We start from the raw sequence: 23,205 nt of genomic DNA, 5'->3' as shown, positions 1-23,205 counted from the left end.
TGCATCTTCTATCCACCCCGTGCAGGGAGGTGACAGGGGTGCAGGGGATCCCTTATCATTTGTGCTTGGGAAGGCGGTACCTGTCACTTTCTTTGCCTATTGAAAAGGCACAGTTATTACCAACCAAGTCCTACTTTTAAATCAGTTCCCTGCGCTGTCAGATGTGGAGCAGCATCTGCAAAGGGTTCCCTGCACCACGTCAGAGCGATGGTCGGTTGCTAGCTGTGACCACGTTAATGCTGCAACGGAAAACAGACGAGAAAAATCCCACAATATATTCAGTTACGCACGCAGGGACCCGACCCCTGCGAGCAATCAACCGGAGCCCTGAAGCATGAGATTTGGCTATCAATCACAATTGTCCTGACACAAAGCTGCCGGCGTCCTTAGCGTGTGGAGGTGAAGGCAGGCGACCCTGCCCTGCCTGAGGGCTGGCCGTGCCCCAGCACCCCAGTACCCAGGTGTGTGCCGGTCTGATGGGTTTTTGGGTGTATTCTCCCCACACCATCAGCTGCCTGTGGCGGTGTGGGGGGCTGGATTTCCTACGCCTGGGGAGAACGAGGCTCCACCAAATCCCGTGATCCGCAGGAAGACCCGAAGCGATGCCGGCAGCCCCTTTCCTTTCCTCCTTCAAGGCGTGCGAAGCCACGGCGGACAGGCCTTCCTTGGCGATGGAGGAGAGGAGCCTGGGCCACAGCTGGCCGGAGAGGAGCGTTCCCGTCGCGCTGGGGGGTGTCCCTCCGTCTGTGGAGCCCCTCCAAGGACGCGAACACCCGAGGGAAAAGCATCCCCTGCCCTTGGTTTCGGAATGACAGCAATTACACACCCTGTTCCCCCCTGGGGGTAGGAGTGATCTTCTCTCAGGGAGACACGAGGGGACAGGGGACATCCCCACACCGTGTCGGGCAGGGGAAGATCAACTCCGACGACCCAGGGACGGGGGACAGCCCGGGGGACACCCGCACCCCTGCCGGGACGGGGACAGCCCTAGCGAGGGAACGGCACCCGGGGTGGCGTGGGGACGGCCCCCGCCAGGAGAGGGGACCCGCGCCGGGCGGGCACCGTCCCGTACCTCCGGCACAGCGGTGCCGGCGGGGCGGAGGGCGGCTCTCCGCGCCTACGGGAAGGCGGCTGCCGGCGGGGCCGCCCCATCCCCGTCCCCGTCCCCCTCCCCCCGCGCCGGGCCGGGGCCGGTGCAGGCCTCTGGCCACCGGAGAGGGCGGCGGCGCCGCGGCCATGTTGAGGGCGGGGAGCGCGAAAGGCGCGGAGGCGGCGCCGGGGCCGCTGCGGAGCGCGGCGCCTCCCCGCTCCTCGCCGCCCGCCGCCGCCGCTGCTGCCGCCGCCGCTCCTCCTCGCCGCCCGCAGCCGCCGCCGGCGGGCCGCCCCGCTCCATGGCGACCCCCAGCCCCTGCATCGTGGTGAGTGCGGCCCCCGGCGCCGCCGCGGCCTCCCCCCCCCCCCCCTCCCGAGGGGGAAGCCTGTCCGCTGCCGCCGCGCCGGGCCGGGGGCTGCCGGGCGCCTGAGGGGATGTCTCCCGCCCTGCCTCGCCGGCTGAGGGGAGGGGGAGGTCCCGCCTGCCCCCTCCCCCCCCCCCCCAAAACCTGGTGATCTGTGAGGGAGCGGGGCGGGGGGGGGGGTGTCCCCGAGCGGCGGGAGCCGCCGCCCCGCGGAGTCACCTTGAGGGAAGCCCCGGCCTCCCGGCGCCGGGCCCGGGGCTCCGTCCCCTGCCCCCCGGGCCAGGCGCTTTCCCTTCCCCCGAGCGGCGGCGGGTCCGCTGTGCCCCCTCCGTCCCTTTCTGCCTCTCTCTCTCCCTCCCGCCGGCCGGGCAGCGCGGGGGTGGGTTCGCGGTCACGGGTGGCGTCTGGGGAGGATTTAAACCGGGAGGACGGCGGGGAGAGCCGGAGTTGCCGCCTCAGAAATGAAGGTGGGACAACTTCCCACCAGACAGCAGCCCGGCGCGGCACAACTTCCTATTCCTGTTGCTTTTGGTAGCGTGCTGGGGAGGCACGGGTTCGTTAGCGAGAGCCGGGAGTGCGGTGTAAGTCGCTTAAACGTTTAAGTTAGGATGTGTTTTTGGAGGAAGAGCGTGCTGGGGATGTTTTTTTTTTTTTTTTGCATCGTTGCCGTATGTGCTAGGGCTCTTACGTATTCATTTTTATTATTTTTTGAAAGCCAGTGCCGGGTGCTCATGAAATACACGTGGTGTCTTCTGGCTGAGGGCTGTGCCGGCCGCAAGGTTGCGACTGTAAATCCCTGCAGTCAGTACAAAACCTGATAAAGTCTGTAGGAACGGCCCATTCCCTACCAGATGCAGCAAGGAAGGTCTAGTAGACGCGCTAGATAGAACGATGGGTCTGAACCACAGGAAAATACCATGTGTTTTGGGAGGGGCCTGTCTTACTGCTTAAAATAACAGCCTGCTCCCGATCGGAGGGACCCTGATCAGGGACTCGGTGCCTGGGCCGGGTGCGTGGGTAGCTCAAACAGGGTCTGTTTTGGATGGGAGGGTAAAATACCCATGAATACCCCACAATACCCCACGTGAAAGACTCATTAGGGGTTACACGACAAAAAAAACGTGTAAACAGTTGGCCAATCACAGGCCAGGTAAGTGCTTCCTTGGGCACCAAAATAAGATTGTGTCCCGCAAGGGCAGCGGTAGCCAAAATGGATACTTAAAATGCCTGCTCTGGTGAGCTGTCAGTAAGAAGCTTCGATTTTCCCTCTGAAATTCATAACTTCATTTTACATGTAATAGCGTTCACCTGCATAACCAGAGAGTGAAGTAATTAAAAAAAACACAGTCATTTTCAAGTTGCAGCAGGGTTAAGGTTCGGGGAAGGCTATTTTTGATGCTGTTGTGACAATATGCCCTGAACCTCAGCAGCGTTTGGTATAATTATATACATATGCTAATCCTTTGTCCTAATTAATATACACTTGCTAGTATTGCAGGCTGTTTCATACAGGGAATTTGCCCGTGCGGATGAGGTTGCTGAAGTAGGGCTTTCATTTCAGATTCTGAAAGATCTTGAACCTGCACGGTTTGCAGATGGTGGTCTGAGAAAGCTTGCTTCACAGCAGCATAACTTGTCCTGCTCATGTAGCTGTCTTGTCCTGTCCTGAAAACTGGCTCGTGTGTTTTGTTGTGATTTGGTGTTGTGGAGATTTGGAAGATGTCCATGTCAAAACCTTAGCTTGCTTACTTGTAAATGCAGGTTTTGTGTTACACTAGGAAAATCAAAGGTGTTAAAAAGCTCCTGGTTTATTTTTTTAATGGAATAAAGAGATTCATTGAGGTGTAGTAGCTTAATTTTCCTGCTCTCCAATGTAGGAGAATGTTGTTAGGACTTAATTTTTTCCCCACGTTGTGTTGCACAACAGCTCGCGGTATTTCAAGCAACTCCTGTGAACTGTAGGTTCTGTTAGATTACACTTTACACTGTGTTCAGTGTGATTAATGTTTTTATAGAGAGGGAAAGTACGGTGATCCTGATGAGCACGATGGTTTTGATAGTTTACTGAATAAAGCAAAGGACTTGCAGTTTCTCACCATAGACTTTCTATAAGGCTTTGTAGAAATTTCACCTTATTTCCTTTTCAGATTGGCGATGATGAACAAGGTTACGACCTGGACTTGTTCTGCATACCTAAACATTATGCAGATGATTTGGAAAAAGTCTATATTCCTCATGGGCTCATCATGGACAGGTTTGTTTGACTTCAGACAGTACACTGCTCCAGCTGATTCCATGACGCTGGAATAAACGATCTTCCAGTGATAGTTTTGCTGCCTGGTGACTGTCTAAATAGATTACATTTAATTAGAGGCTAAGAAGTACAAGTGCTAATTAACTCTTTCTTGTTTGGCTTCAAAGAGTTTGTACATTTGCAGTTATGCTATTGTTTGGAAATTTGTCATAATTCTCAAGCAAAATTTTGTGGTATGTAGCAATGTACAACTTTCTTTCCAGTGTTTAATTGATGTTTTACCTTCTTAAAACCGAATTAGAAGATGTTATTTGTTGTGCCAGTTCAGTCTGAAAACAATTATAGTCTCTTGAATATCCTTAGGATATTAATACCACTACATTATTAATCACATAATCTTAGACTTTCTCATGTTCGTATGGTAGATAAGTAATATCCAACTTTCTCTGACCTTCTGGGAAAGACATTAGCCTCTGCAAATATCAATCTGTCACTTTTGTGGTTGCTGAAATCTGTAATGTTCTGTGGAAGTTTTACCTCGTGTGATCAGAAATGGGTGCATAAGCCTATAAGGCATTTTTGTTTTACTTTGTGTTTGATAGTTGCTAATTCTCTTTAAGAGAACGAACAACAAATTCAGTGAAGCAGTTGCTGGAGACACACACCGTGTAAGAGTGGTGCTGGGTGGATCTTCCTGGAGATCCTGTGAATAGAAATGCATCTAGATTTTACGTGGTCCTGTTTGATTAGATATAATAAACATTCCTATAAATTAGTTTTTTTTAAATATTGTAAAAACTTTGCATTGGAATTCCATACGGAAGAAAAAATTGGACAAAGTACATGTCATTAAGTAATTGACGTAAAGTTTATAATGGTAGGCTTTCTCTGAGAAACCTGCTGTCAGCTGGCACACAATAAATACATACCATGCTTTCTAAAATAAATTTAGAAACAATGATTGCAGAAAAACGGTGCAGTGTTCTCTTGTTCTGCTTCATTGCTATTGTATTTTGCAGTTAGGACAAATTTCTGGCATTCTAGCTTGGCAAATAAACTCTTTAGTTTACAGTTTGAGAAGTTTCTTGCTCCTCAGTTAGTGAGGGCTACTGCCTTTTTCGTTGTGTTAGCTTATGTTGCTCTTTGCATGGAAGCTGAACCTGTCTTTGGAAGGAGAAAACACACCTTCATGTCGCATATCTGACAGTGAAACAGCTTCAGGGTGTTAAGATTTGCTTTGGCTGAGTGTGACGTATGAAAACAAAGGCATTTGGCAGTGCTACTTGTAGATTAACCTTGAAAAGCAAAACTTTGTTGACCAATAACGTGTAAAAGTGACTGAAGTGGTAGGCAAATGTGTCTGAGCAAAATGTGTTTCCAAGTTTGATGCATGTGTTTGCTACTCTTAGCAGTATAAAATGCTGCTGCTATAGTAAGCAAATGAAATGTGTTATGACAGCTAAACTCTTTCTTGGTTTTGTATAGGACGGAGAGACTGGCACGAGAAATTATGAAGGGCATGGGAGGACACCACATTGTAGCACTCTGTGTACTCAAGGGTGGCTATAAATTTTTTGCTGATTTATTAGACTACATCAAAGCACTGAACAGAAACAGTGACAAATCTATTCCCATGACTGTCGACTTCATTAGGTTGAAGAGTTATTGTGTAAGTATCTCTGCAGTACTGTGCAATTTTTGTATAAATTTGACTAACTTCAAATTATTAACAGAGGTGGCTTAATATTGTTACTGCTAGAATGTGCTAATATTAAACAAATAATTTAGGGAAATAAGAGTCACAAGCTAATTTACGCTTTCTCTACCTTACTATATAATCTGTTTTCTTTTAGACCTTGGTATCTCCGCAGCCTGGTAAAATCCTTATGTAGAGCAGAGACCCTTTCCATGTCCTTTACTGGTTAAACAATTTCCTCTCTGCCCACTACCCCATCTCTAAAGCTGTGGCTCTGGAATAATACAGAGGATTCTCCTGCAACTGTGGTTACAAAAATTTAATTCTAGGAATTTTTATGTGGCTTAGACATCATTCATTGCACAGGAAGACTTGAAAGCTGCAAAAACTGTTATACCCGAGTTCCCTATCTCATCTGTTGTTTGGCGCAACCAAACAATGAACAAAATTAGTTGTATTTGGCCTTGAGGAAATACTAGATTCATAAACCTAGATTTATGATTAGTGTCCACTGAATATGGCACTACCTTTTCAAGACTAGGCACAGGTTGCCTTGGGTTTACATGTTTGGAAAATAATTTATTTTCATTCTGAACACAAGGGTTTAACTTTATAGGGAAATTGAACATTCGGTAACATGCGGTAAAGTGTAAGTTTTATAGAAGGAAGCATGAGGTTATGTTGTGCAGGTCAAAGGAAGAAGCAGATGTATGTTAGTATTGTATGCTTCCTGACTTACCGACAGCCTAGTCTCAGGTTTTCAGGATGGTATTTATGATTTGTTCCATAAGACCATCTGTAGCATGGAAGGAATTAATTTTTTTGGTTTCAGTTTAGAGTGTTTGAATAAATTGTTTTGTAAGGTTATGCTGTTAGTTTTGTCTCAGCAACTTTGCATTCAGGTCAGCAGTATAGGCTACTTGTCACAGTTGTAGACGAGTGCCTATTACAGTAGAAAAAAATAGAGATTACTAAATTGGAAACTCAGCGTCATCCTTCATTTCATTAAACTGTGAAACCAGAGATGGAGTTATTTGCAGACTTAGTTTGGACTGTCGAAGAACTTGATAAATTTATGATTGCTGTTGAGTGGTCTGTTATCATTTCACAGCGAAGCCCAGAACTGCGTGGGACTTCGGTCAAGTCCGTTTGCAGGACAAGCAGCCCTGGCTGCCCGAGGCATAGACACGGCTGGCCGTCCAGGGGTTACCTGGAAACCACGTTCATTTGCTGAACGCGAGGCAGTAATTTAGCTATGCTCTTCAATGAGAAGGCATGGCTGGGCAGAAAGGTTCGTGCCAGCCTTTGGTTGTATCTCACAAGGCACTCTCTGTGCTTGTGCACCATATTTAGATCAGTGGGTGAGAGCTGTTTGACACCCTTTCCTTCTGCTCCCTCCCCCCAAAAAGATTCGGGCTCCTGATGCCGGTCCGCTTAACCACTAAGCTACCACATGCCTGTATGTTCTGCCTGTAAAAGCCACAACAGAAAGCTGAGTGTCTCTATTACAGGATAATATGTTAAAGAATGGGAAACGATGACTCCCACCTTCTTTTTTGTGAGGAAATAAATTGTGTATCTTCTGTTTTCTTCAAGGAACACTTCCAATAACTTACTTGGCTTGTTTAAAAAACAATACAAAGACTGCACCCTTTCACTCTCTCCACTTCCTGATGTAACTTGGAAAAAACTATTGGAGAAATGGTTTGAAACACCTGAAAAAACCCCTCTGTTAAGAAGCAAGGCTGCCTTATTGTATGTTTGTTTTCTTTGCTCATACTGGTGTGTTAGGCATGCTTTGGTTTGTTTCTTTACTACAGTTGCTTTTGCTTATTACTCCCCACAACTATAGTGCCTTGATATTAATAGGGGAGTGAGCAGCAAAATAAGTTTTATGGAAATTAAAAGCCTGTTTTTGTAGTAAAAACGAGTAGATGAAGACAAAAGTGGAGAAATTTAGACAGAAAGCTGTCTGAGCAGAATGTTTTACTTGAGGTGTTGGCTTCAGGGTTCTTGGTTTTGTCAGCCAATTCTATAAAAGAATGTTTTCTTGTTCTAGATAAGTGAGGAGCTCCTGTTACCTGATGCTTCCACTACAGTATTTACAAGCATTTCATTGCTGTGGACTCTCTTAGGTGGTAATTAATATCCAGACTCACGTCCTTTAGATTGCGTAATTTGATAGAGTGGATAAGATTGTCTTAACATGAACATGTACGTAACAGATTGACTAGGTCTTCCATCATTAATAGTGTCAGCATGCTAAATCTGCTCTGTAGTTTTTATCTGTGCTTTACTAGATGGATTTTGATGCTTTACTGCGTTTAGTGATGTGAAAACCATCACAAACTGTAATGGACAGTCGAAAGTGGAGCTAGCTCTCTTGTTGCTGTCTTTGGATGAGATTACTAGATCATGCTGCCTGCCTTTACAGACTGGATGAAAGATGTTAAAAATACCGTGGCTGCATAAACAAAGCAGCTGAACTTGTGTAATGGTTCTGAAATTGATGTAATTGAGGTTCTGTTCTTGTTTCAGACCGATCATTTAATATTTACAAGCATATGGGTTGTTTTTTGTGTTGCAATGCAAAGTTCGTACTGTTCTGCACCCAAAAATAATTCTCTAAGAATACTGACGTGATCAAGCTGCGATTAAACTTTGCTCGTAACTCCAGCTTTCCGAGTCCTTACAGATGAATTTTAATGATCTGGCAAGCTGTTAAGAAATGGAAAGATAGTGTTGGTGAACAGAGCCAGATCTCAGTATTCTTGACAAACAGTTTATTTTGTTTGTGCTACAAGAAGAATGGCTTTTCACCAGTCTCCTGCATTTAAACTTGGAAATGAGCAAATGTTGCTTTTGTAGTCATGAAGGGCAGCCAAAAGACAATGGATGTGTTGCACTGTCACTTGGGAAAATAGGGGTTTTCAGTGGAGTACATGGTAAACTCTGGGTAGGCTGGTCATGGCAGCATTCTGAAAGATCTCTGTTAACCAAGCCTTAGAGCAAATACTGTAAGGAACTTAAAATGCCTTTTTAAAAAGTGATCTTGAAGTCATTTGAGCCAGGAGTTAGGATCTTGTAAAGCATTATTGTTTTCCAGCAGTGACAATGGGGAGGCAGTTAAAACAGATCTAAACAGTAAAACTCTTATGTGTTAAACCACAAAGCATTAAAGTCTTAACAGTACTGAAATCAGAAATAATGCTCCTGAAGATAATTAAAACATTGCTTAATTATTAAACAAAGTTCTTTCCAATGGAAATCTGGTTAAAACCAGTGTCAGAAATTCTTTAACTGTTTTTTTTTATCCTTTAATTGCTCACGAACTCAGTACCTGCATAGGAATGCAGGTTTATATGCCAATGAAGATTTATGGTTTGCATTAAAAAGTGTAGCAATTTGTATGGTTTTTGGTGGGAAGGAGCAGGAAAGTTTCTATAGGTTAGATTGTCTTTTCTCTGCTGATCACCATACTTTAATATGCATAATCCAAAGGTTTACAGTAACCTACAGTTTTGTGTTGTTATTGTTTGAATATAGTGTGTTGCTTTGTAGCCAAACAGATCATCAGGAACCTGATCTTAGGCATATGCCAAGCAGCACGAATCTGTCATCTGTGCATATAATTTTAATGGAACAAAATACCTGTAACATCTTTCTCCATCGTTGTTTTGTAAGGAATGATTTTTTTTTTTTTTTTACATCCTTCCATGGAAGGAGGATGAAATACCTATTAGTGTAGGAACAGATAAGAGAAAATCCGGTAACATAAACAAGGAAAAGCTTAAAGAAGCTGTCATTTAAGATAATTTTAAGATAGGCTGAACACAGGAAATGTCCTTTAGCTTTATGAATACAGTGCTTAACTGAATCACATTTTTGTGGTTGATCTAGCCAGTATCTCAGGCATTCAGTAGCAGTGTGTATATCTACTGGGTCAAGCAGCAATCATTGGACATCTTTGTTTTGGGACTTTTTTAACACAGTGGCATTGATGCTGTTCGGTTTAGTTACTGTTTGCACTGTTATGGAAGCACTGAAACAGTTGACTATCAAAAATGAATGTTCGTTAATAGTAATGAAACACAGCCCTTCAGTGTAATTTCAGAGTGGTGTAACTCCAACTAATGTTTTCTTTAAAATACATGGGGTAAAACTGAAAAGAAACTTTTTCTAATAATGTATTTGGCTTTATTTTATGTTGTGTCATAGGAATCTTAAAAGGAAAGTATCTGTTACTCTTATCTGCTTTTACATGCCTAAAGCTGTCAGCATTTCTTTATCCTAGACTCTTGACACCACTGTCCAAAGGATTTTAATACATTTTCTCTTTACTATCATCCCAATGTTACTTATTGTGTACTTCATGTGTGCCTCTCTAAATAATTTGTTTCCTCTTTTTTACGATAACATTTTTAGTTTTTGCCTACAATTCATATAGCACGAATATCTGTCTTCATGTGGCTGTAAAAACAGGAAGCTGTACGTGGCTGTCTCTCTGTTCCCTTGTGGTCCCCTCTCTATTGCATCTGTCATTTCTGGGTTTTGGGAAGGAACTGCTGTTTTGCTGCGTGTCTGCGTAGTTGTGCAGCACACTTGGGCTTCAAGGTGCAGCAGCAAAACAATACCATTTTTCTGAAAGGAAGATATGTGGTAAGGAGCTATGAGAATAAAGTTTGATAACCAATGTTAACCTTTGACTGAAATTATTAAATTGTAGGATAATGTTGTCATCTGTAAGTAGTACAATAATAAGCATATTGCATCTAATACGACCTGTGAGACATTGTCAAGGTTTAAAGTCAGTTGAATGACTTTAAATAAACTGCAAAGATCTGTGAAGCACTCCTAGCAGCTGTTTTTAACTTTCTTACATAACAGTTCATTTACATTTGTATCAAAGTTTAGTTTTACTGAAGCAAAATGCTGTGTTGTAGTGATGGTGTACCTATGTTGCTGTTGAGTTACTGTAAGAAGTAATTTGATTTGTTACCAATATTTGTTGTAAACTAGGCAAACATAAGCTTTTCTGGCTATTTTTGTAGCTTATATTTCTAAATATTAATCTGTGCCTTGTTTGCTGGCTATTCTTGCTATTGTTATGATTGCTTATTCTTACTCAAAGAGTAAGGCTTTCTAAAGCATTAAAGTTTAAAATGTAAATTACCAGCTATATAGCAGCATGCAGCTTGGAAACTGATGTGCTTTTTGTCTTATTTCCATATGTGTAGGGAATGCATAGCAAATTGTATCTTTTTAGATACATATGTATATACGATGGTCACACATGAGAGATGGTGCCTGCATTCATGCAGATCTCTTGTCAAACAATCTTTAATCTGAAATACCATCTTTGAATTTGGTCACTTGTAATTTCTTAGTTTATGGAGAGACGCTGTTGGTGCTGTGTTTCTGAAAGCATTAACATTCACTGGTTTTGCACTTCGCAGTTTTGATATTTACTGGAAGAAAAAATTATTTTGATTCTGGTAATGCTAATGCTCACCCTTCTCTTTCTTAGAATGATCAGTCAACTGGAGATATAAAAGTCATTGGTGGAGATGACCTCTCAACCTTGACTGGAAAGGTATGGCTCTTTATATGTTTAAAAACAAACAAACAATACCGCTAAAGAACCCACATACCTGCATGGTTTTAAGGCTGCTCTTTTAGCATGTGAAGATTATATAGTTTTAAAAAATGAAAACGGAGGAGTTTCATTTAAATGTTTGCCGGTGTATACTAGGAGAGTGGATAAGCCCCACCAAAGCCATTGGTTTAGTCTGAACTTAACAAAGAAAAACCTGTTTGCCATCTTCAGTATCAGTAAAGTTTTAGGAGATTTGTTTTTCTGCAGTGCCTGAGAAGAATAATCGTGTGGGGGTGCTTGTCTGCAAACTACCTTTAAAAGAGAGAGGCAATATTATTTGCTGTATTGGTCTTTCAGTGAAGTAGTGATGGGAATTCATACTGTTGAGACGTGTAAAATGTGCAGCCCAGGTTAGGAAAGGAGGGTCCCGTTACAGGCAGTGAGAAGAGAAGGAAATGGGAGAATGTAAATTGGGAATCTGCTTTTCTCCAGTGACTCTATGGAGATCACTGAGCCAGATATCTGGGGTTAGAGCATCCGTGTCTCCTGCTCTGTCAGAACACATTACTTTCCCCTTCTCCTTACACATATGTGATCTTTAAGGCATGTATGTAACTGTTCAATATAAAGGATGTAGGTATGACAGAATTGTACACGTCTCTATAGTATAACACTCTGCTTTAGAAGAATACGAATTGTGTAGACTCTGTTTTGATCTCTCTTGCATATATCTAGAATTCTCAAAGTCTAAATAATTTAAAGACCACTTTGTACTCAGCATGAGACATTGAGGAGAATGTCATTGCCAGCTAATTGGTTAACAGAAATGTTAACTACATAGAATTTGCTGTTACATGCGTAAACATACATAAATGGTGGTACAAATATTTAACTGCAATGAAAATTAATAAGTTATAGAGGTTAAGATATATAAGAAATGGCATATTCTGTAGGTATTAATGGATTTCTCTCCTTTTTTTTTTTTTTTCTTTTTTCTTCCCACCAGAATGTTTTGATCGTAGAAGTAAGTATTATGTTTCACCTTGAAGTTCTAATGTGCGCCTGGGAGAAGAGTTCTAATAGAAGTTGTTCTTAAGCCAGAAAACCTACAGTTTCTGGTTTCAAGGCTCCCAGCTTCTGATTCCAGGCTTGAATTTTGCAAGTGGGCTCTGAATTTGAAATTATCTGTATTTTGAATTCTCGAATTGCATTCAACTGCCAAATTTAACAAGGAAGATATCCATGTAAAATTGTTTGCATTTGCTTTCAGTTTTCTGGGATTCTGTCAATTTTAAAATGTCTTTTTTTATTATTATTTTATTTTAATTTTAGAAAGCAGCCTGAACAGAGTGATATTAAGCATATTATTGTTCTGGGTTTATAACAGCAAGCTAGGAAGTTAAACTGCAGGGGTAGAAAGAAGTTCCTAGTAGGAATATCCTAAAATACATGAAAAAGAGATCTAAGCCCATTGTCCCTGTGTGTAATTTGTTGAGAAAATATTGACATAGAGAACGCTAATTTTTAGTGAGCATTTTGCAATTGCTAAATTCCCATTCCTCTGTCTTGTCATGGTTCTTTGGATGATACCAGGTACAGTACACCTCAGTTTGATTTCCTAGTAGGTACTGGTTGCTTAATTCTTGCTTTTATAGCTCTCTCTTGATGGACAGTGTTGCTTATGTTCAGTAAGTGTTGCTTTGACAAAGGATGTTCTTGAGTAAGACTGCCAATTTCAGGATAGGGAAGCAGCAGCAGTAGACAGGAAAAATGGACGTGCAATCTAATAATGTCTTAAGGCTCCAAATAATGGAAATGGCTTGTTTGTAAGCAAAGAAACAGCTATGGCAACTGATTCAGCAGCCAAAGGGAAGGATGTTTCCTCTCATAAAATGTGTTTTTTATGTACTTATTTTTTTTTTTTAAATTTGAGAAGGTTATATTATTCCACAGGAAGCACATTCAGTTCCAAAACTCCTACCAAAATAGTATGTATACAGCAGTCATCTGTGTGACCAGTGGTGTCCTTTGAAGTATATTTTGCTTCAGATAGGCAGATGCGTTTAATTATGTATCTGCTCCATTTCAGATGAATGTATGTCTTTAAAGTCCCAGACAACTAACTAGGTTAGTTTCTCCTTTGTTCAGTGAATCATCTATCAAGTGGCTTGTCTTATACGCTGTCAAATATGAACCCTTTTACCGATCACAGTTTTAACTGTGAAACAACAAAAATGCACATTTTGTTGTAGGTTTAATATCTTGTGCACCAGAGCACTAGGCTGTTCTATACAGCATCCCTTTAATGTGCAAAAAAATCTGAACAAAATGGAGATTCACCTCCAGTAAACAGATAATCACACAACACAAAATCAGGAATAGGTCCTACTTTTATTTTAGAGTATCAAAGTAGCTACTTCTGTTTATTTGCCAACTTTTATCTATATATCTGTATATCTTTAACTTTTCTTGAGTTTATAACTATGATTAAAAACATTAAGTGTTGAAGACGGTATTGCTGACGGGTGCTCTGTTGAGTTTTTTGTTTGATTTTTATTTTAATTGGGAGTCATGGGAAAATAAGCTGAAACCAGGACATTGCTGCTTCTGTGTTATCTACCTTCTTCACTTCAAATAGACTTGATTTCAGGCCAGGGTAAGGACTGTCCCTCTAAAGATCATGTGATTATTTCAGTCTAAATGAGTCCATTTCTGATGCTTCAGTTGTAAGCCATATATTCTTTTTTCTGCTTATATGTCCAGTGGATGGGATTAAAATGGTGTGTCAAAATTCATTTCAGTGTGTTTTAGTATAGCCTTTAGAACTGCACCCAGGTATTCCCAGGGCAATTACTTCAGCTGTTTCTTGGATATGCAATGTAAATTACACTCCTTTTTCTTTAATTGCAGTAATGGGTTGTTCTCCCTGTTTTCGCATCTTACTTTTCTTTCTGTTATGCACATCTGTCTCTCTAACTGAGCTCAACAGCAAGACTAATGTTACTCTTCTCATATTCGAATTAAACATTGTTTGTCTCCTAGCTGCAAGGAGCACAAGCCATAAAATATCCAAAAGGAGCCAAGAAGGTCATAGTTCCGTAACGGCTTTCAAAGTCATAGTTATCCACAGCAGTTAAGAACTATATTGTTGATGTGCGTGATCACTTCACTGAGCATAGTTGTGTAAGCACAACATGGTGTTACGTGTCACCTATATTTGATTGTGAACAGTATTTTGGCATAATTTCATGCTATTGCGGATGAGCAGTTTCTGTGGTAGAAACTTGAAAATGTTACTCTGACGTGTTTAATATTCTTTCTTACATGAGTTTTTTATTTTCAGGATATAATTGATACTGGTAAAACAATGAAAACGTTGCTGTCTCTACTTAAGCAATACAATCCAAAGATGGTGAAAGTAGCCAGGTAAAATTTTAATGATGATTATTTGTGCTGTATTTCACCTTAAGAATGACACACAGTGTGGGGAGAAAAAAAAAAAAAGAAAAAAGTGTAGAATACATTTCCATATATGATGCGATCTGTTGGAGTTTAGTATTTGTTTAAACTCCAAAAGCACTTTTGCTTGTTATGAGAACATACATTTGTTAAGGCTGGTGGAAACACCGCTCTTTCCGATCTTATTGCTGGAAGAATTTTGGTGCTTCGGAAGGGGATAGCTTGTGCGTGCCTGGTACCTCTCTTGCCTTATCATATTATGGTAAGATTTGTGGGGTTTTATCACTGAAGTCCAAGTTAGGTTTAGAAGTACATGGAAGAATTTAAGTCTTTTGGGCTTAAAAAAAATACCCTTTCAAGTTGGTAGAGGTATTTTCAACACAAATTTAGTCATAAGTGTAGACTTTTACTAGAGAAGGGGATAAAAAATAACAGTGGTTGTCACTTACATCCGTGTAGTATCTATCCAAACATGTTTGTTTCTTCTTGCGCTATCTGCAACTTTAGTATACTGCAGTGGGGTACCTGTGCAATGGAGACCTTGTTTTAGTTCTTCTTTAATTGTAAAATTAAGTTAGTTTGCACGCTAACGTTATTGTTTGTGCAGTGTGCATAGTGCAGCTGAGCTTTAGAGGTCATTATGTGAGAGTCACCCAGCCATATGCTCTTCCAGGCTTTTCTACTTAGTTACATCTTTAATCAATTAGTTTCAAAACATTTTATAATTAAATAACTTAAAACTAACAAGAAATGTTGAGGATAACATTATGTTATTAACCAATATCAACATTCTTCCTACTTTTTAAATTGCATCTTTTGCGCTGCTATGCTATGGTTGTGTATTTTACAATAAAAGCATAATGATTGCTGGGGATTAGAGGTAAAGCAGAGCTGTGTGTAATATCTAATCAGTTGTGTTGCCATAACAATGTCAAAGCAGTTGTTAGATGTATGAGAACAGCTCTTCTTGCTGATAATCTGGAGGTGACCTGCTGAAGGTGAGGTTGTTGAGGATTTCTCCCTGGCCAGACTAAGTGTAACAGATTTTAAATATTTGCCACTGAGTAGTGCCCTAACATTGCAGTGTACATCATGAATATAATATAGTATGAGCAAAGTCCAGTTTGCTATTGTTTAAACCTGTTGCAGTAATTTGGGTCTGCCAAAGACCTGAGCAGGTAAACATGATCATTCTAGGTAGTCTTAAGTGTAATGTTCTTGGTTACTTCACTTCCCTCTCTCCTCTTTCTTCTCAAAACTTTCTTTGTCTCTGACAATTAAGCAGTTGTAGCAGGGAGATATGAATTAATGCTAATATGATTTGGGGTTTCTTTGATCAAATTCTACACCAATTCTCAAAAATTCTTACAACTACAAGTTTCAGAAACTGTCTAAAATTGAAACTGTGACTGACAAATTAATCCCTACCTTCAGGGGTGATCCAGGAGGGAAGGAGGTCTGTGCTTAATGCACAGAGTTATGCTGACCTCTGTCTTTACATTCAGCCATTGACCACCTTTTCTTTTCCTCCCAAAGTCTCTGTATCTCAAAGACAGACAAATGTCAGACCTGTGGGGTTGTCTTCTAAGAGGTAGAAGTGCTAAACTGAATAATGAGCAAATCAAATTAAGCTAGCACGGCATTTCTCTCTACTACAATACCCCCAACTCCATATCTCCATGCTTTTTACACCTCTGACTATTAATTCAGGAAAAGTGGAGCTGCTTTGTATCACCCGATAATCAGAACCAATTACATTTTCTTTATGAGGGTAATTAGTAGTGCCAGTGAAAAACAGTTGACATGTTGCGCAAGTGCAATTGAGGTTGCGTTTAAGCAGCTGAACTTTTGCTTCATAATACTAATGCTTTTGAAAAGAGCTCAGTTGGTCTGGCCAGGTACCAAGTCGTCACCTATTTACCTATAAGCTAAACTGTGCCTGAAGTTCCTAACACACATAAAACCCCATTAAGTCACTTTTCACAATGAAAATCCATCCAGCTCAGTATCTCCTAGCCTCTTTCTTGTAGACCTGTTAGTTATCCTTTAGGCTGTAAACCATTCATGATTCTAGGAAGTTTTGATTTTGTCATTATGATCAGCTGCACCTGCAAATAAAATAATAGTTTTAAATATGTGTAGTTATGATTTCAGTTATGCACATTTAGGGCAAATTCAGCTTGTCTGTCATCAAAACAGTCTCATATATTTGTACCCAGTGCTTTTTCATGTTTCAGTTTTACATTGGTTTTGTTTGACAGTTTGTTGGTAAAAAGAACTCCTCGAAGTGTGGGATATCGGCCAGACTGTAAGTGACTTTTTGACAACTGTTACTAATTTTTAAAAGCATGTCAGTGTATTGTGTACCCTTTGGTCAAAGTGCAAGGATGTTCCAAATAAGTTTTCACTAATGATTCTTGATAGATTTTGTTCTTATTTAGGGAATTTAAATATTTGGAATGTATTTTGACAGATTTAATCTGGATTTGGTCTGATCCTTTTTTTTTTCCTTAACTTTTTGTAACATGTTACTATATGAAAAGCAAACTTTGATATTTTGGTCTGGGTTACACCCTTTTTGTGTGCAAATTCTCCCAGCTTGCATGTAGTCAAATGCTTTAGTCAGCAGAATCTGCTGGATTCACCTTTACCAGTTTTGGTGATTCGGGTGCCTAAACCTAACCATCTCATGCCGTTTGGATGTCCCCAGGAATGTAGGAGGACCACACAGGGTAGCAGGTCTGATAAAAGTTTAGAGTAATAAGATGCCTAAATTGGCACAAAACCGGTTATGTCTAGGCATCTGAATTACTCCCTTCTTGTGTTCTCCTGTCTGTCCCAAGACCATAAAGAAAGGAGTAGCATCCACAGCGGACAGTGGTACCAGAGTGACAGCTCCTCCTGCCTTGGGAAGGACTGTGTGTTTTAACCTTGTTTCAGAGGCTAAATTCCTGTTAATCTGGACCATGTGCTTTCACTATGGAAGTGGAGTGAATTTAGCAGCAGAATCGCATCCTCTTCCTCCTCCTTTCAAAGGTTGTACAATGTTCTGGAACTGAAGTTTTTCAATGCCTTAAAGCTTCATTGAGGCATTCCCCTCAGTCAAGGATGCCCCTCATTCCTGAGATCTTATTATAGGCTTAGCTGGGTTAATGGTCTGCCTTTTGAGCATCTTGCAGCAGATGACTTGTTTTGCCATCTGTCCACAGAGACAACCTGTTCAGTGCAGGACACGTGAGTTCTGAAAGAAGAGATAACAAGGCAGTAATGGCTGGGCCTCCATTTTATCCCTGTATTGTGAGGCCGAGTAGATGCTAAACATCACCTTAATTTTTCCAAAACTGCACACAGCCTTTTCTCTTAATTGTACAATTTATCTCCCTATTTTCCTTACAGAACCTCATTGTGGCCAGGGAGAGAAAAAACGCACAGCTTTCTTGTGCTCAGAGTCTTTCATTTTAGCGTGAGGGGAGAAGGCCCTTTGGAAGTTTTTGTATTTTATATAGTTCAATATTTTTTGGTCATTTTATAGTGTGTGTGGACAGGTTGGACTGATACTACCTGACCACCCGTGAACTGTCCTGCTAGAGCTGTTTAGACAATCTGTGGCATAGCTGATGTCCTCTTCTTAGGCAGCTCCTCTGGGAGGAAAAAACCACAACCAAACACACACACAACGCCCCCCCCCCATCTGTTTCTGAAACCTGCAATTGACTCCATAAAGAACAGAGTGCTCTTTGCTCTTTGCTGTTCTCTACACCACGGAATCAGCATCTAAGACGTGCTTTAGCAGTCATAGTATATTCCTACGTAGCAGGTCATTGCCTGCAAGTCACAAGAATGGAGTCCATCTGGGCAGTTTCTCAAAGACGAAGGATTGGTTTCCCTGCAGTAACTGTAGTTCTGATATTCACGTTATTCTGTGCTCACTCTCCTAGCCCTTCACAGAAAGTCCTGTTGGACTTGCACATCTGTAGTTTTGAAGGAGCTGACGACTGAACCTGCCTGCTCAATATGCCTTTGGGTACCCTTCCTGCAGCCCTACCTGAGGCGCAGGTCCAGCTCCCAGAGGTGCCGCCTTTTGAATGATACTGTGAGGGTGACTTGTGCTGTGCTTACCAGTGCCACTGCTTTTGCACTGGCACGTCAAGCATCTAGGAAGTACTGGGAAGTATTGGCTCTTCTTGTATGTATTTACAAAGTTGCAGGAAATTTTCAAGGAATTTTACATTCTGATAATAATACCCTGTCTGTAGATTTAAGTGCTTCCATTAATTTCTTGCAGACTTCATGCTAGCACCATGCTGCTGCATGAGAACCAATAAATGAATCTGTTTAATTTTGCTTTAGTTGATAAATTAAATCAACAAAGTAAGTTAAAATTTTAAAATAGCTCAAATGTTAATCTGAGGGAAGGAAGATTCCACTTGAATGGAAGAAATAAAATTAGTTAGGATGCCTACATACCTAAAAATTCCAGATTGCCTCTGTAAAAAGGTGTAGTTAACTCTAGGAAGTTCTTTTCTAACATACTGGTGACTTACGGTCTTTTTCAGTTGTTGGATTTGAAGTGCCAGACAAATTTGTTGTGGGATACGCCCTAGATTACAATGAATACTTTAGAGATTTGAACGTAAGTAATTTTTCCCGTATGTTTTTTGTCCATTTAAAACTAGGGAGGAGGAAGGAAGGGAAGTCTCCTCACATCACTCTCCCTCCTCTGTAAATCATGCCTCATGTGCAAATATGTTCTGTTGGTGATGCAACGATGAGAGCAAAATCTAGAGCAGCGGGACAGCGTTTTGGAGCTCTTACGAAACTAAAATTTACTTTGCTGCATGAAGAATGGAGGCTACGCATCTCCTGTCAACTTTGAAACAATGTGAAGTTTCTTATCTTACCAGATGTCTGCAACAAATAAGTGCATTTGCTTAGTTATGTAAGAGAAGAGAGACCTTGGAAGTTAAGAGGGGTTCACTTTTTATTCTAAGTTATTAATTCTTCATCTGGGTCTCACTAGACCCAGCAGACATTGGGTGGGACAATTAGGGGGAGGAGAAAGAAGGCAATGTTGAGATTTTTAGACAAAAAAAGGCTTAAGTCGTTCTGCATAAACATTATCACAAGATTCTTTTGTACTGAAACATGTATAGCATGCTTGTATTTTTTTCGGAAGCACATTATTGAATACAGACGTAAACCATCGATCTCTTACATTACTTCTCTAACAGGAGCTTTTTATTTTATTTTGTTTCAGCATATCTGTGTGATCAGCGAGACGGGGAAGCAGAAGTACAAAGCGTGAAAGCATAGTTCAAGTGCTATGACAACAGAGCTTTGAAATGTTTTGTTTACCGAGTCCTATCTTTCACAGGCTTCAACTCTGGTACACCAGCTAAAATTGTAGAATGCCCCAGCCCCATTGTCATATGCTTACTATAATTTATTGCATGTACAATACAAGAGCTCGTCTTGTTCATTTATATTTTAGAAATGTAAACAACTAGTGCATTTCTGCACTCCTTATTTTGATTTGCACTATGACTCTACCGACTATTGCTGCCCCTGGTTGGGTTGTGCTGTTTGTGAGCTCCAGAGTCTAACTCTTGCAGTGGTAAATTGCTTAAACCTCATCAACCCAGAACTGAAATAGTTCAAGTACTGTAAATGTAAAACATTTTATGATAGGGAAGTCTATTAGTAATATTTTTAAAATCTGTAATTTAAGTTTTATATTTTAATGCACAAATGTGATTGTGATTAATGGATAGTTGCACCTTTGGGTGTTATAAAGCATGAGGAGCAGCCAGTTACAGTATCTGTAATCTCCAAGGAGGTCATTCAAATCTCCTGGAGTTGCCTTATTGCTGTAAAGGAAGTCTGGGTGAAAAATGTGTGTGTCTCTCTCTCTCTCTCTCTCTCTCACCATTTTTTTTTTTTTTTTTTCTTAAGGAGATGGAATGACAAAACAGAATGTTTAAGATCTAGTTTTAGTTGAGCTGCCTATTTCTGTTAGATTTTTTTTTTCTTTAAAAATATCCATCAGTCAATGGAATTGCCTTTAAATTTAAACAATTTTAATATATTTGTGAAAAAGTATTGTAATGTTTACTTTATAAGGTCTACAAAACAAAGTACTTTAAATAAAGGCTGTCTCTTTAAAATAAGCCCCATACATCTATGCCACTCATTCTGTATATTAAAGTGCTCTTGAAATTTTCTTCTCAGTAATATTTTTCATAAGTGTTTCTGACAGTGAAGGCAGACTCTACATTTGTTATCTTTGTAGAGCTTTTGGTTAACATTATCCTATCTACAAGAGAGATGATAAAATGCTGAGGGAAAATATTGAAACACTTGCATATTCTATAACCAAACTAGGTTTCAGAGACAATGGTTTAGGTACTGTCCTTTGTTCTGTTTTGGCAAAAATGAAGAGTGGAGATGATACGTTCATTAAACGTATACACGTGGGGGAAAAAAAAAACGCTGCAACCATTTTGTAAGTAATCATTTGGGTTTGTTTCATTAACACCTCTGTTCGTGTCAAGTTTAATTCTACACATGGCAGCCGATGTCACACCTTGTCCTTGTGCCGTGCTTTTTGGTCCCTTAGCTTACACAGTTCTTCTACTTCTGCACATGGATTCTTCCAGTGTATGCTTGGATTTAACGCCGCTCAGTGCTTAATACATAACAAAGTTTTTGCCAGCCTGTTTTGAAAGATTTTTCTGTGGTTTTGAAAATAAGTCATGTTTCTGTACTTTTCCAAGTATTGCGCATTGTTGTCCGTTCATGGTGTGCTCAGTTACAACTGTACTGGTTAGTAGCAGACCTAAAATATGAGTAATTCACACAATGTAATTTAGCTCGAATGACCACAATGTGTAGGAGATCTATTTGTAAATCAAAATTCTCACTAACAAATATGAGAACGCTGGTTGTGATTATACTATACTTTTGCAATGTTATAGTTAATGTTCCAAAGAGCTTTTTTCCCAAATGCACTACAAAGACTGATTGTATTTCTTGATGTTCTATATAACATTTGTGTGTATGCCTTTTCAAGAACCTGTACTGTCCCTGGGACAACTTCTTGCAAAAATATATGGTGCATCTCCAAGAAGAGGGAACACAAAAGCAATGTGGAAAAATATAAACTCACTCGAGAATTATTACATCCACTCAACTTCTCATTACTTCTGGTTGAACTTAAGGTCTAATCTTAAAAAGTGGCATTTTCTTCAACCTTCTTAATAGTTCCTACTTCACAATGTGTTTTAAAATAAATTCATGGCATCTAGAGATTACACTAGCGAGGTGGCTTAAAAGTACCTATTTACACATGAAAACAATGAGAATTGATGATGTTCAGTATCTTTTAGGACTAAACCCTTGATTAGTCTATCCTGAAATGTTTTCCTGTCTTGGTTAAGGGAGTTATTCAAATGCTGTGATTTGGGAAAGGGAGGAGAGGTTGTTAGTCATAACAAGGGGTTTATCTTCCACGCTGTAGCTGAAGCGGGGAAATTACTGGTCCGTTGGGGGTAGGGGTTGGAACTGCACGGACATGTGCACGTGGTGTAGTCACAGAAGAGGTTTGGGAAGATACTCTTGAGCTACGCTGACCCCAGGAGCGATGCTGCAGGGGCCCAGGTCTGCCTTCTAACAAACCTTGCCTGTGTCTGATGGGAAAGGTCACTATTTAAAAAAAAACCAAAATCTTACTCAATGTTCCCACATTTCAAATGCTGGGGAACAGGCACTTTTATTTTTTTGCACTTCCTTCATGTAGGCGCTTGTCAGATGAAGTTTATCACTCCAGAGGGATTCCTTGTTCAAAAGCTTTTGTTACTCTCTATGAAAACTGTTCAGAGAAAAAGTTATCCACTCTCTTGCCCTTGCTAGAACAGTTCTCACATACTGCGGCCTTTTACAGCACCTGTGCATGCACTACAGGAAGATAAATTCTCACTTGAAAAAAGTTGAAAATGTAATTGTTGCTTTTTATTCAGTAATTTTGGTTAAAAGTCTGGGGTTTTAGTCACACCTTTGCAAGTTAAATGCCAGCTTTGTGCAACCCAGACATACATTGTTAAAGCATTATGAAAGCACAGAGAAAATCTTGTCTTTGAACATTTATGTGGCATTTGAAATTCATTATAGTTCCACATTTTATGAATCACAAATGTATGCTGGAAAAATAATTTTGAATATTTATAGGCTTTACTATACTGTCTCACCCTGTGACGTCTGGCATTTCTGTACGTTTTGATAATTCTCGCCTGCCGCAGACCACTGAAGCTGCCTGAGTTGGTACCGCAAATGTGTAGCTCTGGTTCGGAGTGTTTATTCTTCTTGCTGTGAATCTAAAGTGCTCTAGAAAGAGCTGAGAGATAACAGTGAAAAGTCTTCACGTGAACTGAGCTGGCAGTTCACTTGGGGAGTGAATCCTGGTATTGAAAATTGAGGCAAATGAGGATCTTGTAAGTTGCCTTGTAATTGTATATCCTGACATTAAATGTTGGTGGTGTTTCATTGTCTGTTATGCTCTGAAAAATCCTGTCACGCATGCACTAATCCAGCAGTGAGGATCTGACACTACTTAGAGGGAGCTGGTTACTCACAATTCGTTAAAGGACTGTTTCTGCTGTGTCTGACTCCCTTTAATTCCCATTCAGGTTGCACCTTGCAAGATCAGATCTCAACTGTATGCAAGTACCTTTATAAGCAAATGAGACAT

At 40.7% G+C, this 23,205-nt stretch overlaps 1 protein-coding gene across 3 annotated transcripts; it reads left to right on the top strand.

The window, feature by feature from the left end:
- The first annotated feature begins 1,269 nt into the window (after positions 1-1,269).
- HPRT1 (hypoxanthine phosphoribosyltransferase 1) lies at positions 1,270-23,000 on the top strand. 3 transcript variants are annotated; one of them, XM_029996876.2, is made up of 9 exons: positions 1,270-1,418; positions 3,605-3,711; positions 5,197-5,380; positions 10,935-11,000; positions 12,010-12,027; positions 14,347-14,429; positions 16,724-16,770; positions 19,019-19,095; positions 19,720-23,000. In XM_029996876.2, exons 1-9 carry the CDS (start codon positions 1,392-1,394, stop codon positions 19,765-19,767), a joined length of 657 nt encoding a protein of 218 aa, XP_029852736.1. In that variant the 5' UTR covers positions 1,270-1,391; the 3' UTR covers positions 19,768-23,000. The 3 variants fall into 3 exon arrangements, with proteins under 3 accessions (XP_029852736.1, XP_040974816.1, XP_029852735.1); XM_029996875.2 differs by lacking the exon at positions 1,270-1,418 and adding an exon at positions 1,894-2,038; XM_041118882.1 differs by lacking the exons at positions 1,270-1,418; positions 19,019-19,095 and adding an exon at positions 1,881-2,038 and having other exon boundaries at positions 19,139-19,751.
- Positions 23,001-23,205: the final 205 nt, after the last annotated feature.

This window comes from Aquila chrysaetos, chromosome 21 (genome assembly GCF_900496995.4).
Source record: "Aquila chrysaetos chrysaetos chromosome 21, bAquChr1.4, whole genome shotgun sequence".
Taxonomy (NCBI): domain Eukaryota; kingdom Metazoa; phylum Chordata; class Aves; order Accipitriformes; family Accipitridae; genus Aquila; species Aquila chrysaetos.
This window is presented reverse-complemented; position numbering and strand designations above follow the sequence as displayed.

What these genes read in the sequence shown, in the direction of transcription:
- HPRT1 (XM_029996875.2), top strand. Translation starts at nt 1,919, where the DNA reads ATGAAGGTGGGACAACTTCCCACCAGACAGCAGCCCGGCGCGGCACAA. An exon ending in TTAGGTTGAAGAGTTATTGT is followed by an intron (nt 5,381 to 10,934) that starts GTAAGTATCTCT and finishes TCTCTTTCTTAG; the next exon opens with AATGATCAGTCAACTGGAGA. An exon ending in AATACTTTAGAGATTTGAAC is followed by an intron (nt 19,096 to 19,719) that starts GTAAGTAATTTT and finishes ATTTTGTTTCAG; the next exon opens with CATATCTGTGTGATCAGCGA.